The sequence below is a fragment of the Schistocerca nitens genome, chromosome 4, assembly GCF_023898315.1.
Source record: "Schistocerca nitens isolate TAMUIC-IGC-003100 chromosome 4, iqSchNite1.1, whole genome shotgun sequence".
Lineage (NCBI taxonomy): Eukaryota > Metazoa > Arthropoda > Insecta > Orthoptera > Acrididae > Schistocerca > Schistocerca nitens.
In genome coordinates this window covers 137420468-137438015 of record NC_064617.1, presented here as the reverse complement: position 1 = coordinate 137438015, position 17548 = coordinate 137420468, and the positions used below count along the sequence as shown (strand labels likewise).

General features: G+C 43.2%; 1 protein-coding gene across 1 annotated transcript in view; it reads left to right on the top strand.

Annotated features, from left to right (window-relative positions):
* Positions 1-17548, top strand: part of LOC126251791 (arylsulfatase B) — a 346307-nt gene that overhangs the window by 225528 nt on the left and 103231 nt on the right. The window contains exon 3 of the mRNA XM_049952418.1: positions 1223-1380. Coding sequence (XP_049808375.1) covers positions 1223-1380 — 158 coding nt within the window. The remainder of the gene's footprint in view (positions 1-1222; positions 1381-17548) is intronic.

Genomic DNA, 17548 nt, shown 5'->3' with positions numbered 1-17548 from the left:
TGTGGTCGATGTTATTTTCCTTGTCCGTATTTACTTCCTAATATGTTATTAGAAAATGTGGTTCTTCTTTCAAACATTATTTTTCTTATTTTTTTAGCCATTCATTTTTCCGTAAAGTTTCCCTATCTTCAGTATGTTTTATTTTGTTATCTCTTATTATTAAATACTGGTAACCGCCAGGTTAGCCGAGGGGGCTGTTGCGCTGCTTCCTGGACTCGGGCAGGCGCGCCGCCCCCGGATCGAATCCGCAGTCTGGATGTGGTTTTCAGGCGGTTTTCCACATCTCCCTAGGTGAATACCGTGCTGGTCCCCACGTCCCGCCTCAGTTACACGACGAGCATAGATTTATTTATTTATTTATTTACACGTCAAGTTTCGTAGGACCAAATTGAGAAGCAAATCTTCGAGGTCATGGAACTTGTCAGTACATGAAATTACAACATGAGAGTAATAACAGATAAAAATAAATGTTTATGAACCCGAAAAAAGTCAGTCCATGAAATTACAACATAAAAGTAATAAGAGATAAAAATAAATGTTTATTAAACCGAAAAAAGTCAGTACATAAGATTAAGTGAACGCAATCAACAATACAATAAGATTCAGCTTAATTTTTCAAGGAACTGCTCGACAGAATAGAAGGAGTGACCCATGCGGAAACTCTTCAGTTTCGATTTGAAAGCGCGTGGACTACTGCTAGAATTTTGAATTCGAGTGGTAGCTTATTGAAAATGGATGCAGCAGAATCCTGCACACCTTTCTGCACAAGGGTTAAGGAAGTCCGATCCAAATGCAGGTTTGATTTCTGCCGAGTATTAACCGAGTTAAAGCTGCTTATTCTTGGGAATAAGCTAATATTGTTAACAAGAAATGACAGTAAGGAATATATATATTGAGAGGCCAATGTCAAAATACCCAGACTCATGGACGGTGGTCGACCAGAGGTTCGCGAACTTACGCCACTTATTGCTCGAACCGCCCGTTTCTGAGCCAAAAATAACCTTTTAGAATTACCCAAAATATAATACCATACGACATAAGTGCACCACTCTTGCCAACAGCACTCGAGAGTCCCGGACGGTCACCCATCCCACTGCTAGTCAAGTAGGTAGCTTATTGATGTCCTTATAACTCGGTGGATAGCTGTTGGACTTAACTAGGCACAAGCAGTAAGAGTAGGGAAGTGCAAACCGAGGTGTGACCGTGTGGTGTGGTGTTGCAGAGCGCAGGATGCGGCCGTGGGCGTGCCTGGGTCTGGTGCTGTGTGTGGTGGCGCTGCTGGTCGTCTACCCGCTGGCCGCCATGACCGCCAGCGCTGCCCCCACCGCAGACGACGCCGACTCCCGGCCGCACATCATCTTCATCATGGCCGACGACCTGGTGAGTCCACAGCAGTGTCACATGCAGAACCGAGGCTGACGGTTTGAATACAGCACCCTCCCCCAAAAATTTTCAGTGAAGCATAATATTTTATGTATTTAAATACGTAAATTTGAGGCTATGTAGAGTTTCACGGCATATTAACTGATGATCTTCTTGTCGGGTCTGCAGCCGGATCACAAAATTATCTACACCAGACGGTTGTACGCTTGCCACCGGTAGTACGAGACATTTCAGGTGGTACGCACACAAGTAAACAAAACACGTTCTGATATACACCACTGGCCATTAAAATTGCTACACCACGAAGATGACGTGCTACAGACGCGAAATTTAACCGACAGGAAGAAGATGCTGTGATATGCAAATGATTAGCTTTTCAGAGCATTCACACAAGGTTGGCGCCGGTGGCGACACCTACAACGTGCTGACATGAGGAAAGTTTCCAACCGATTTCTCATACACAAACAGCAGTTGACCGGTGTTGGCTGGTGAACGTTGTTGTGATGCCTCGTGTAAGGAGGAGAAATGCGTACCATCACGTTTCTGACTTTGGTGAAGGTAGGACTGTTGCGTATCGTGATTGCGGTTTATCGTATCGCGACATTGCTGCTCGCGTTGGTCGAGATCCAATGACTGTTAGCAGAATATGGAATCGGTGTGTTTAGGAGGGTAATACGGAACGCCGTGCTGGATCCCAACGGCCTCGTATCACTAGCAGTCGAGATCACAGGCACCTTATCGGCATGGCTGTAACTGATCGTACAGCCACGTCTCGATCCCTGAGTCAACAGATGGGGGCGTTTGCAAGACAACAACCATCTGCACGAACAGTTCCACGACGTTTTCAGCAGCATGGAGTATCAGCTCGGAGACCGTGGCTGCGGTTACCCTTGACGCTGCATCACAGACAGGAGCGCCTGCGATGGTGTACTCAACGACGAACCTGGGTGCACGAATGGCAAAACGTCATTTTTTAGGATGAATCCAGGTTCTGTTTACAGCATCATGATGGTCGCACCCGTGTTTGGCGACATCGCAGTGAACGCACATTGGAAGCGTGTATTCGTAATCGCCATAATGCCGTATCACCCGACGTGATGGTATGGGGTGCCATTGGTTACACGTCTTGGTCACCTCTTGTTCGCATTGACGACACTTTGAACAGTGGACGTTACATTTCAGATGTGTTACGACCCGTGACTTTACCCTTCATTCGATCCCTGCGAAACCCTACATTTCAGCAGCATAATGCACGACCGCATGTTGCAGCTCCTGTGCGGACCTTTCTGGATACAGAAAATGTTCGACTGCTGCCCTGACCAGCACATTCTCCAGGTCTCTCACCAATTGAAAACATCTGGTCAATGGTGGCAGAGCAACTGGATCATCACAATACCCCACTCCCTACTCTTGATGAACCATGTTATCGTGTTGAAGCTGCATGGGCAGCTGTACCTGTACACGCCATCCAATCTCTGTTTGATTCAATGCCCAGGCGTTTCAAGACCGTTATTACGTCCAGAGGTGGTTGTTCTGGGTACTGATTTCTTACGATCTGTGCACCCAAATTGCGTGAAAAAGTAATCACATGTCAGTTCTAATATAATATATTTCTCCAATGAATCCCCGTTTATCATCTGCATTTCTTCTTGGTGTAGCAATTTTAACGGCCAGTAGTGTATTATTCTCTTGCTTTGCCTTATTTTTAAAGTAAAGTGATAGAAAATTGATTGACAAAAGTATCAACTGCATAACGTTAAAGAAAATGGATTTACTGCGTAATATTTGTTTCGAACAGTAGGCCTACGAAGGATACAGATAAGTCGGATTGTACCACCCTCAGAGCTCTTTTCGTTAGTCGTAACTTCCTTGGATGGGAATGATTCAGCTTGTTTTGACTTCGGTAATATTTTGATCGGGTCTTTTCGGTGATTATTCCAAACTTATAGTGTCTCTTTGCAACTGCTGCAAATTTATGCGGTGTTCTAATGTGTCGCGCTGCACTAGCCATTACGCGGTGAACGGTTTATTGTTGTTACTTTGTGGGGCGCTTCGTTCAACGGCGCAGTGATACAAGAAACCATACGTTTGCTCTAATTTACTTTAAACCGTGTTCAGTTTATGACTGTCTTGCACAACTGGTTTATATTATTTTTATGTAAAAGTTTAATAAGTATTTTAAATGCCATTTGTTTCTTACTGAATATTTGTATCAGAAGTGTCTTAATGTAATTTCATATTATTTGCTAAAAATAATTACCACACGTGAACATTAACGACTCTAGAAAAGTACTTCCACCAAAGTTTATTACCTGTGTATGTCACATTTCTACCACACTTAGTAGTTGATAGGCACGACGCAAAAACTGTCTTTGTGTTGTCCCCCAATACCGTTCCTCACTCTTGTGGTAGTCGTCACTCAATCTTCCGACCCTCCCTCCCACACTTCAGGTTTCGTTCAAAAGTTAACAATTTATAGTAGGCCGCCCAAGTAACAAAACTGTCAAGCGGTACGCAGGGACAAAAAGTGTGGGAACCCCTGATAAATAGCATTTCAGGGGCTCATATGATCGCTATTTCCAGGTGAACATGCTCTTTGATAATCGCACCGAAACTGATTCACATCGTGAACGACGGCTATTTTACGCGCCAAGGAAAAACAAAACCGCGTGCACCAGAAACAGTCGCTGCCTCCCCGTAAAGCAAGTGAAGCTATAGCGCCCTGGTCGTGAAAACTGGTAGCAACGATGAATTGCTATCGAGTAATTCTGTCAATGCATTTTGCTGGTCGAGTCAAAGATATTTGTCTTTCACATCAAATACAACAGTAATACATATTTTACTTAAAGGAAGCCCTCGTCTTTATTTATAAAGTTCTTTGCCATTCTAATTTCGACTAAGTTTTTGAAGCGCCGAAGTTAATTTTATACCCTATCTTTTTCTCATGTGTGAAAAGGCTACTGAACGACCAGCATTGAAATTTCTACCAGAAATTAAGTACCTACAGCACATTGTACTGAACTTAAAAATGTTCCTTCAGTTGCTTTTCTTTTTTCAAAAATTTGTAAAAAACACAAAGGATCCAAATGTTTGTCACATTTTTTTTCATTTATAATTTTATTTAGAAGCAAGAAATACAACTTCACATTATTTCAGGTACCATAGTTGAAAATGGTTGTTATCTACATGCATGCAAAATGTCAATGAATTATCTTGAACAGTTTTTCATGAAAAAGGTAATTCTCGAGTAAAAAACGTTATATGTGGGAAATCACTTTTAAGCCAAACGAGCTGAGTTTGAAGACTTTCAGATGATTAAAAGCAACCTAATGCATATGTTTCGTCTTCTTCTGCCTCTAGCGTGTTCTCATGTTTTGTTTTGCAACATCTAGTTAACTGTCTTGCATTCTTTTACCATTACGGTCACAGATCTATCTGCATCTTGCACTCTACAGTTATCAGAATAGCGAAGACCTTTCCCTTCATTTTTGTTCATTTTTGCAATACTCAATACTTGGCAATATTTCCACAACTAGATGTCAGAACAGCATCTTGCACTAGTGTCTGCATACATCTACAAAAACATTTTTGGTATATCTCAAATCAAGCCGTTGAAGCTATCATTTGAAATTTGTGTTGACCTATGCAAAAACTTCTTCAGTAGCTCAGGCCTGTCCAAATCTTTAAGCAACAAGTACAACTGCTGGAAAACTATGCTCAGGTGAATAATATACTCCTGATACTTTTGCACTGCTAAAATTGCGCCATCATGTGTAACCGTTTGGACAGAAACCATGACGTGGACTTTCATCCGTAGAAGATTTAGAACTAAGGTGCCCAAAAAGAGTTGTAACTACACTACTGCCCATGAAAATTGCTACACCAAGAAGAAATGCAGATGATAAGCGCATATTCATTGGACAAATATATTATACTAGAACTGACATGTGATTACATCTTCACGCAATTTAGGTTCATAGATCCTGAGAAATTAGTACCCAGAACAACCACCTCTGGACGTAATAACGGCCTTGATACCTCTGGGCATTGAGTCAAACACAGCTTGGATGGCGTGTACAGGTACAGCTGCCCATTAAGCTTCAACACGATACCACAGTTCATCAAGAGTAGTGACTGGTGTATTGTGATGAGCCAGTTGCTCGGCACCATTGACCAGATGTTTTCAATTGGTGAGAGATCTGGAGAATGTGTTGGCCAGGGCAGCAGTCCAGAAAGGCCCGTACAGGACCTGCAACATGCGGTCGTGCATTATCCTGCTGAAATGTAGGGTTTCGCAGGGATCGAATGAAGGGTAGAGCCACGGGTCGTAACACATCTGAAATGTAACGTCCACTGTTCAAAGTGCCGTCAATGCGAACAAAAGGTGACCGAGACGTGTAACCAATGGCACCCCATACCATCACGCCGGGTGATACGCCATTATGGCGATTACGAATACACGCTTCCAATGTGCGTTCACTGCGATGTCGCCAAACACGGATGCGACCATCATGATGCTGTAAACAGAACCTGGATTCATCCGAAAAAAATGACGGTTTGCCTTTCGTGCACCCAGGTTCGTCGTTGAGTACACCATCGCAGGCGCTCCTGTGTGTGATGCAGCGTCAAGGGTAACCGCAGCCATGGTCTCCGAGCGGATAGTCCATGCTGCTGCAAACGTCGTCGAACTGTTCGTGCAGATGGTTGTTGTCTTGCAAACGACCCCATCTATTGACTCAGCTATCGACACGTGGCTGCACGATCCGTTACAGCCATGCCGATAAGGTGCATGTCATCTCGACTGCTAGTGATACGGGGCCGTTGGGATCCAGCACGGCGTTCCGTATTACCCTCCTGAACACACCGATTCCATATTCTGCTAACAGTCATTGGATCTCGACCAACGCGAGCAGCAATGTCGTGATACAATAAACCGCAATCGCGATAGGGTACAATCCGACCTTTATCAAAGTTGGAAACGTGATGGTACGCATTTCTCCTCCTTACACGAGGCATCACAATAACGTTTCACCAGGCAACGCCGGTCAGCTGCTGTTTGTGTATGAGAAATCGGTTGCAAACTTTCCTCATGTCAGCACGTTGTAGGTGTCGCCACCGGCGCCAACCTTGTGTGAATGCTCTGAAAAGCTAATCATTTGCACATCACAGCATCTTCTTCCTGTCGGTTAAATTTCGCGTCTGTAGCACGTCATCTTTGTGGTGTAGGAATTTTAATGGCCAGTGGTGTATATTTCAGAAGAATCTATAGCTCTGGTTGAAAATATCTTGGCAGGGTTGTCATTTTATGCAAAGTGCCGACAGAGCCATTCATGACTCTGAGCGCCACAAGTGTCCGCCCCTTTGGATATGCGTGTGACGGCTACCAAGAACACAGTTACCTGTCCAAGGTACCTGCCTCGGATCGCTATTAACTGTGATTCTAAGTAACAGAACTAAATTAAGATAAGCGATAAAAAATGTTGGACGTCAAATCTTACCGTAACAGCAAATCCGGGCATGAGTGACAAACACATGATGTTGAATAAAGTCCTAAAAACAATTTATCGGGAAACTCCTTGGGAGAGTGTATGAACAAAATCCCAACGATTCAAAATCTATCAAAAAAGTTTCCATTTCTTTTAACCACTTGTTGCCAAGGGACTCAGAATGATGCATAATGAGACAAAATTACTTGCCTCTGTATCTTACTATTGGGGAGGTGTCCAAAGGAAACCATTATTTGCAACTTGGTGACGTGAAAGTCAATTTTCGACTGTGACAGCAACGAAATCAAAAGTAAGGAAGCTATGAACAAGGAGCATGACAAACGTGTCAGCTGGGGAAAACGTATAACACGACTTTGCTGTGACTCGTCTCTTCATTACCCCTAACAAATGGCAGTCACTGGGTTGCCGAGTGTCAGTGGCAAGAGCGGCGATGGAGATGCTCACATACACTCTGGACAGACCTTGTGTGCTCACGGAGTTCCAATCCTTTAGGGACGAAATTATTTCCGCAGCAGAAAATACTTAACTAAGTACTGTCCGTTGCTGAAAAGAACGCGCGTGATACGAAAAGCAGCAGCCATTCGGATGTGCATTGTGAAGCGTTCTATTAACAATATCAGGAAACAGACTGCTTCAACATAAGAGTAGCTAACTTGATGAGATTCCAGCAACGAAAATGTATTAAATCGCAACATCTTTGTGAGCATACTGTTGTTCGGGTATAGCCTTCTTACCACTGAAACTTTCGAAGTTCCGCTTTTACAGCGTTGAATACAGGTGCGCATCCTCACCGCGCTCTTAATTTTGTTGCCGATTATGTGCCATCTGTGTGGGTCATAACTCGTTACTCCCCTATCTTTGATGTAGCGTAAGGTTCTCAAGTGAGGCGAACAGGTTAGTTTAATGACTATTCAACAATTGAAATTCTTTGGGAAGGAAAAGCAACCATCGCCAGAGAGACCAACATATCGTTTAGATGGTGGGAATATGGGTTGACTAAGACACTGCTGTTGTGCGTGGTATTACCACGTAGTATGCTCAGCAGAAGATATAGGCATGTTACCAACAAATGCCTGATTAGTTTTTATCAATGATGATCCACCAATATTATGAGTGGAGACTGTATCTGACGGGATCGAAGCCCACGGTGTCACTGACCATTCACAATAATGTGTTGCGCGTATTAAGCGCAATACAGATTAAAATGATAGGCATCTAGTCTCAGGCCCGCGATTTGCTGCTAGCGGTAACAAATAAATCATATAAAATTAATGACTGAACGCAATGCGCGTTCCGCCTTTACCTCTCTTTACAACGATCTGCCGAGTTCGTAATTTCAGTCAAAGCAATGTGAATCAGCGTTAACTGGTGCACAAAAAAATGGTTCAAATGGCTCTGAGCACTGTGGGACTTAACTTCTGAGGTCATCAGTCCCCTAGAACTTAGAACTACTTAAACCTAACTAACCTAAGGACATCACACACATCCATGCCCGAGGCAGGATTCGAACCTGCGACCGTAGCAGCAGCGTGGTTCCAGACTGTAGCGCCTAGAACCGCTCGGCCACACCATCCAGCAATTGGTGCACAAACACGTAAATATCCACACTAGGAGAACTTTTGATAAGAACAATAACAAAGGGTTTCTTATATCTGTTTCATATTTAATTCTTAGAACAAAGCCGGTAAACATGTATACGTTTAGAATATGCGTCTGTCCTCTAGGGCAGACCGAGGCAGAGCAACGCTCTTATCAAAAGACAAGAGATGAACAAATTCATACATGTGTTTTGTTTCAGCAATAGGCTGGTTTTATATAGTTGATTTTCCGTAGCTATTATTTTTACATTAGATGGTTCTTGACTGACAAAGATTTACGCAAAACTTCCATGTATTCAATCAAAATAAAGTGCACACACTCGCTAAAAACAGGTTTCTACTGACCATTACGAGAAAAATAATTTATTTTCGCAAGGTAATACTTCAGTCAGAGTGCGGCTAAGTGTATGTTATGCAAATGAACGACAGCAACATACAAGCATCGTATCGTTACTATTAAATGAAAATGTGATTTCACGTGTTTTTATAGTGTAAAGCATGTGACTCATTTTACTCTAAGACTGTCTAGTGGACAGAAAGTGACTGATTGTAGACTTAAATATTTTCGTAATATAATCAGACAAATAGAAATTGTGTATTCAAATGCCCTCGTGGCAGAATTTGACTGTATGAGTTCACTAATTAAAAATGAAACCTCACGTAACTAACGCTAAATATACGGGACTTTTATTCAGTTTCGTTCTGTTTTCCTTATTTATTTATGTACTGAGTCATTACTCTACTGACTGACTTGATGCGACCCGTCACGTATTCCTCTCTTGTGCCAACATCTTCATCTCAGAACAGCACGTGCAACTTGCGTCTACCCATAGAGTTTTTACCCTCTATAACTTCCTGTGGTACCATCGAAGTTATTCCATGACGCCTTAACGCATGCCCTATTATTCTGTCCCTTCTTCTTGTCAGTGTTCTTCCTATCTTCCTTTCTTCGCCCATTTCGCGGAAAAGCGCTTCATCCCTTGTCAGTGCATATAATTTTCAACATCTTTCTATACCACCACATCTGAAACGCTTCGAATCTATTATTTACCGGTTTCCCCACAGTCTATGATTCATTCCCATACAATATCTTTCTCCAAACGCATTCTCAAATTTAGGCCTATATTTGATACTAGTAGTCTCCTTTTCGCCAAGAACGCTTTCTATGCCTGTATGAGTCCACTTTTTTATGTCCTCCTTCCGAAGTCCTCATGTGCTATTTTGCTTCAAAAGCAGCAGAATTCCTTAGCTTCGTCGACCTAGTGGTCACCAGTTTTCGTGTTAATATGTCGTTGCTCTGTTTTATGTTACTACCCGTTGCTTTCTTCTTTCTTTGGTTTACTGTGTATCGAGATTCTGTGTTCATCAGAGTGTTGATTTTATTCAATAGGTTCCGTATATTTTCTTCACTTTCATTGAGGATAACAACGTCACCAGATGACTATTACTATTGATATCACTTCACCATTAATTTTAATCCTTCTCTTGCTTTTACTTCCGTCATTCCTTCGATTTATAGATTGAACAGTGGGGGCGAAATACAGCATCACTATCTTACTCCCAGTTAATATGGACACTTCGTTCTTGTACTGTGTTCTTGACAACAGGCTTTACGGGCTTTCCTGTGACCAGGGGTCAGTGGAATAAACCTTGCAGGTCTCCTGGCGAATAAACCATGTCTGTTCAGTCGACTGTAGACTGTGTGTCTGGAGACATCTGTTCCAGTGGCTGCGGTAAGGTCCCGAGCAAGGCTACCTGCAGTACTCCGTGGCCGTCTGCGGGCACTGATGGTGAGATATCGGTCTTCTTGTGGTGTTATACACTGTGGACGTCCCGTACTGTAGACCTGGACACGTTTCGTGTCTGCTGGAATCGTTGCCATAATCTTGAGATCACAATTTGTGGCACACGGAGTGCCCGTGCTGCGACTTACTGTTTTTGACCAGCCTCCAGTCGGCCTAGTATTCTACCTCTCATAATGACAATACATCAATGTGTATTCTTTGAGCCATTTTCAACACAAAGTCACCATTTGCACGTCTGAAAACGTCTGCACACTTACCCGCTGCGCCGTACTCTGACATGAAACAACACACCTCTGCGTATGTGGACTGCTACCAACGCCACCGTGAGACGACCGCAGGTCAGATGCACCGCATGGTCATACCCCGAGGTGATTTAAACCCGCAAACCGCTCACTAGAGCTTTTTTTCACCATGTATCAACATTATCCTTAATTTATGAGCATGATTGTAATTTAGTTTTGGTACTTGGATTATTTATTTGTGTAGTTGCCTCCCCCACTACACTGGCGAAGTCGTATTGAGGTGACGTGCTGGTAGACAGATAGCTATGTTCCAATAAGCAGGCTATAGTATTTATTTGGTAATCTATCTGCTCTCCTCAGGACCTGTTGTGAAACCCGTCATATCGTACCCAGGGCCGTTTCGAGAACATTTATCCAATCAAACGACCAATTATTTGGCGTCTCCTCCCTCTGTCAGACGCTAATCGGCTTTCCCTTTTTTTCCCTTCCGACTCTTTGATGCGGCCCGTCACGAATTCCTCTTGCCTGCAGACCTCTTCATCTTAGTATCCTCATGTAGGTTTTGCCAACTTCGGCTCCCTCCAGAACCATGGAAGTTATTGCTTGATGCCTCAACAGTCTCCTCATGTAGGTTTTGCCAACTTCGGCTCCCTCCAGAACCATGGAAGTTATTGCTTGATGCCTCAACAGTCTCCTCATGTAGGTTTTGCCATCTTCGGCTCCCTCCAGAACCAAGGAAGTTATTCCTTGATGCCTGATCACGGGTTCTATCACCCTGTCACCTCTTTCTCATGTTTTCCACATGTTCCTCTCTTTGCCGATTCTGCAGAGAACCTGTTCATTTTTTACCTTATCAGTCCAAATAAGTTTCAACACACAAGAGCCAGTAAATTGAAAACAGAACACCCGCTATAACACACAATCCGCGTGACAGGTGGCAGCTCTGTTACGTTTCTATATTGTCACAGCTGTGGTAGGGGAAAGGTATAGTGCCACAACACATGTGCACGCAGTTGTTGTGTTACGACGTTAGCGGACTGGTTTAGTGTTGTCGTCGAGCTGTCACGCAGCTGTAGTGTCGTACAGCTAGCGCCTACGATCCGACTATCCTTCATACGGCCGTGTAACAGACGTGGCTTGCATTCCACGTCCGCCCGTTACACGGACGCCTCCGATTACATAGACCCCAGTTACTCGGTCGTGGAACCACAGTCGGACGAGGCTTATGCTTTAGTGATTTGGTTGGCAAACACTGCAACATCCTCCATACGACCCAGATCTTTCACCGTGTGACTTTTACATCTTTGGCGACCAGAAGAAAGATATGCGTGAACGTCGGTTTCATTCGGATGCGGTTGTGCAAGAGTGGGTGCGTTTGTGGATCGGTGGCCGACCGCGTTCAACCAAACAGGAACTGATCGTCTCGTCTACTCCGTGGGGTAAATGTCTCAACGCGTATAGTGATTACTTTTGTGACTTGTGCCTGGTTTCCATTTCACTGCCTCTCGTACTTCTGCAGCACCACATTTCAAACTCTTGGGCTCTGCTCTTTCCCGGTTTTCCCACAGTCCATTACTCATTACTACCATACAATGCTATTCGCCAAACGTGCATTCTCAGACATTTCTTCCTCAAAGAAGACCGATGGTTGATACTCATAGGCTTCTTTTGGCCAGAGGCGCCCTCTTTCCCTGTGCCATTCCGTTTTCTAGATCTTCTTCGCCTCATCCGTTACGTGTTATTTTGCTTCCAGGATACCAGAATTCTTTCATTTCATTTACTTTCTAATTTGATATTAAGCTCATCGCTAATCTCATTTCTGCTACTCCTCATTACTTTCGTCATTCTTCGTTTTACTCTGAACCCATATTCTGCGCTGAATAGACTGTTTATTCCATTCAGTATATTCAGTAATTATTCCTCGTATTGACAGAAAATAGCAATGCCATCAGCGAATCCTATCATTGATATTCCTCCATCCCGATTTTTAGTGCCAGTCCTGAACCTATCTTTTGTTTCCATAACTGCTTCTTCGATGTACAGATTGAATAGTAGGTAAAAAAAAAAATTACGTCTCGGTCTTATACCTTTTCTAATCCAAGTCTTCCATTCTCAAATTTGCTCTTAGTTATTGAACATAATGTACATCAGTCCTCCCTTTCCAATAGCATACACCTATTTCCTACGTATTTCGAATATCTTACACCATTTTCCACTGTCGAACACTTTTTCTATGACGACAAATCCTATGAACGTGTTCTGATTTTTCTTAAGCCTTGCACCGAGCCTAGCAGAAGTGGAGGTGGACGTGGCGCAGTGGTTATCACACTGGACTCGCATTCGGGAGGGTGAGCCCTAAGCTACTGGAAAAGTGGTCTCCAGACACACAGTCTACAGTCGACTGAACAGACATTGTTTATTCGCCCGGAGACCTGCAAGGTGCATTCCACTGACCCCTGGTCACAGGAAAGTCACCATTAGCAAGTCTGAAAACGTCCGCACACTTACTCGCTGCACCATACTCTGCCATGCACCAACACACCTCTGCGTATGTGAACTGCTACCAGTGCCACCGTGCGACGACCGCAGGTCAAATGCACCGCATGGTCGCACCCCGAAGTGATTTAAACCCGCATTATCCTTAATTTATGAGCATGAGTGTATGTTGTCAATCCCAACAAGTGGAGTTACATCGTGTACCTACAGTGTGAGCTAGTCAAAGTCATTTTTATGTTATGGTTTTTATGTTATGGTTTTAACAATGTGTTTCCGTGACTGGTACACTCAGGGTCGGTTTAATGCCCAAGAATGGGAGGCTATAACCCAGCAGCTGCTCGACCACCTGATCCAGAGTATGCCAACCCGTTGTGCGGCCTGTGTAGGTGTGCATGGTGAGAATATCCCATACTGGTGTCAGAGTACATTCGCAGGAAACAGTGGCGTTTTGTAGCACATGTGTTTCGGGACGGTTTTCTCAACTTATCACCAATACCGTGTCGTGTATGTTACCTATGTGCCTATGGTATTAGCGCTAGTTTTGTGTAGTTTTACGTTGAGTGGAGCCACATTCTGCAATTATCCTTAATTTATGAGCATGAGTGTAGAAGGAAACAGAATGAAAATGCACACCAGTCATTCAGTCAACTGTCTTTATTTGAAGATTTTTGTGAATACAATGTACAGCAACGAAGAGATGCTAGATATGTTGTTCATTTATGCAGAATGTAACTTAGCCGAATTTAAGTTAGAGAAACATTATTGTAATTACAGTCATGTTAACTCCTGTTTTCAAGAGTTTTAGAAACGCACTGAAAAGTACATCATTCCATACATACTTGCTCCAATATCTCGGTTGATACAAGATTTAAGAATACTACCCATGCAACAAAATTACGCTCCCGTGTGCCTATTACACTTTACCGAAAACGTCTTTTTAGTGTCTTGAATCGTTCACGAAATAAATAGGATACAGGTTTTAGATCACTCGACCTGAATAGTGATACTTACTGTCATATATTTATGTCTATAACACCTGTGGTGCACAGCCGTCGTATTCTAGCCCCAGTGTCTGGGAGCTTCTGTTCGAGACGACGCCGTGTCGATATCTGACACACTTGTGGAGACAGCCGCTAGTGCCCTACTGCTGCCCCTACGGTCGCCACCGCCATCACTCAGTGTTCGCTAAACTGCGCTTCCTAACTGGAGTAAAACAGTCCGTCATTGTTCCGAAAACGCCTCAAAGGCGGAGCGCATAGAATAAGAACCTAGGCCTTGCTCTCCTCAGTAGCTCTAGCGATACAGGCAATGTGATCTAAGGTTATTCATTTCAAATTAGTTAGTCTCCGAATATTTTTACATTCAATTCTACACTCAGTAAATTTCATTATGTTATGTGCCGGAAAATACTTCTGGTTCCATTATAATTTCCTCACTTCGCTGCCAAAATTGCGAATGGTGTGTGTAAAGAGCGACTCTCAGTAAACCTCAAAATTCTCTGATTTTCCCGTTACGGTTATTTCACGAGCTACATATGGGAGGAAATAATATGCTGAATGAATCTACTTGACCGGCCGGGGTGGCCGAGCGGTTCTAGGCGCTACAGTCTGGAACCGCGCGACCGCTACGGTCGCAGGTTCGAATCCTGCCTCGGGCATGGATGAGTGTGACGTCCTTAGGTTAGTTAGGTTTAAGTAGTTCTAAGTTCTGGGGGACTGATGACCTCAGCAGTTAAGTCCCATAGTGCTCAGAGCGATTTGAACCATTTGAATATACTTGGAGCATAAGTATTGGGAATTTTTACAGTAAATTACTCCCTCCTGCAGAATGTTTGTCTTATTGCGTCTGCCACAGAGATTCATGAGCAAATATGGAACCCTCTCGCGCTTACTGTATTAAGCTGCGACAATATGCTTAGCTCTTCTGTGGATTTTCTCTATATTCTCTCTTTATCCTACCTGATATCGATCTCAAACAAATAGATCGAATAAGCCACTTCTTTTGTTCATGAATTACGTTTCCTTAGCACCCCTGGATGTTGTATATTTATTTCAGTTTCCAGTGATTGGTCGACAATAGCATCATAAAGCTTTTCGGTCTATTTATACGCATTATTTTACATTTGTTTTGATCGTCAGCTGCCAGCCTGTGCACCAGTCGTAGTTCCTTCTCACATATTCTTGCTTTTCACTATAGCTTTCTGGAGTTATGTCTTTCCCGACCACAGCAGCGTCATATGCCACCAGCTCCGTTGCTCATCTGAATGCTGAAGAGTGTCAAATCTCACATGATACCTACTCTCTAGTCGTACAATAACGACATAGGACTGCATCTTAATTTTTATTGATTCTTCCCTTACAGTCGGCTTAGATATCGAGAACATTCTGTCCGATCAGTCTGCATAACAAAACAATGTGTGTTTTCTATAGCCATCAAGGATATATTGTCGTACTGGAGGGAGCCTGCTTCTCTTCCAGTCTTCTCACTGCAGCTTCTCATCTGCAAATGAGTTGGCCAAACACCGGTTTTAAAATTTGGAGTAAAAATTACACATCTTTTTGACTTCAGTCTACCTTACAAATGAAGAAGCGCTTGTCAGTTTTGAAATTATGACAATATTTTTGTACCTCCTATCGCAAAATGAAAACATGGCGTTTTTATTAAGCTGCAAACTAGTAATTTAACAACATAAACATAATAAATTACAGAACACCGTATATTGTGAAAGGCATATAGTATGTTTGGTGACGTACGAGAAGACAAAAAGAATAGAATTAAAAACGTGTTAACGATGGCAAAGCATTTTTGAAATCTTTTTGAGTAAGACAAACACAATGCCTTGCATGAAAACGTAGTGAGTGTGAAAGAGTGCTGTTCTGTTGTGAAAGTCGGTTCGTGTCGTCAAATGACGTAGCCACGTTACGATGTTTTCCTTTTGCGTATGAATTAAGGAGAGTGACGAGTTTCAGTGTCTATCGAGGTAACAGCTGTCAGTGTGATTAATAGTCCTTTCGCTAGGAGTATTTCCACAACTTTTGTGACAACTGAACCGTGGAGAGATAACCTGGAATCGATGATAATAACGGAAGCTGTTGGCAGCGTTAAGAAATCAGTATAGTGCGCATTTAATGTTACTACGATCATTTGATTATTTTAACATATTTTTATGTTTCCTCGCTATTCGTCATACGTGACAAAAAAATGGTTCAAATGGCTCTGAGCACTATGGGACGTAACATCTGTGGTCATCAGTCCCCTAGAACTTAGAACTACTTAAACCTAACTAACCTAAGGACATCACACACATCCACGCCCGAGGCAGGATTCGAACCTGCGACCGTAGCAGTCCTGCGGTTCCAGACTGAGCGCCTAGAACCGCGAGACCACCGCGGCCGGCATACGTGACATTTCTCTGGTACTTTTATCACGAAGTGAATTACGTACTTATTTTTGCTTTTTGCTGGCCGTGACTTATTTCCAAGATTTTATTAAGATTCTTCAGCGTGGGACTTTTCCTGTCTCAAATAGTTTACGTTTGGCAATTTTTCACCTCTTTATCCATTCATATTCCAAGCTGACGGTACAAGTATTCTTTTGAGTTGACTCTCTTTGCTTTACTTCTAACGGTAAAAACTTAAAGTTCTTGCTCTTCATGACACGTTCCAGTCCATTTCTGTTTCGTCTGTTTCCATTCACTACAGTTTCGCAACGGATTAGTAAAGAGTGGATCTTAATCGGATTCTTTCAGAAATTTTTATGTGAATATATGTAAGAGGTATATGAAGTTGCATTTCAGCGGCGATGAATGATTCAACTGACTTGTAACTTTTATACACGTTACATAATTACACTGCCTGTCTCTGATTTACCAAGTTTTAATTTCAGAATTGTTCCTTACAAAGATTATGCTTACTTCCATGCATTTCCTTTCTGAAACTGAGTAAACGTCACGTTTCGAACGACAGTGACGTCGAAGAGGCTTTTAATTCAAACCTTTCTTTGAAGCTGTATAAACGGAGTCCTTGAACAAAAAATCTACATAAATGGACGCATTAGAGCATCGGGATCATATTCCCCAACGATAATTCAGTTTGTAACTTCCCACCTCTTCATCTCGCAATAAAAATCATGTAACTGAGTTAGTACACTCCTGGAAATGGAAAAAAGAACACATTGACACCGGTGTGTCAGACCCACCATACTTGCTCCGGACACTGCGAGGGGGCTGTACAAGCAATGATCACACGCACGGCACAGCGGACACACCAGGAACCGCGGTGTTGGCCGTCGAATGGCGCTAGCTGCACAGCATTTGTGCACCGCCGCCGTCAGTGTCAGCCAGTTTGCCGTAGCATACGGAGCTCCATCGCAGTCTTTAACACTGGTAGCATGCCGCGACAGCGTGGACGTGAACCGTATGTGCAGTTGACGGACTTTGAGCGAGGGCGTATAGTGGGCATGCGGGAGGCCGGGTGGACGTACCGCCGAATTGCTCAACACGTGGGGCGTGAGGTCTC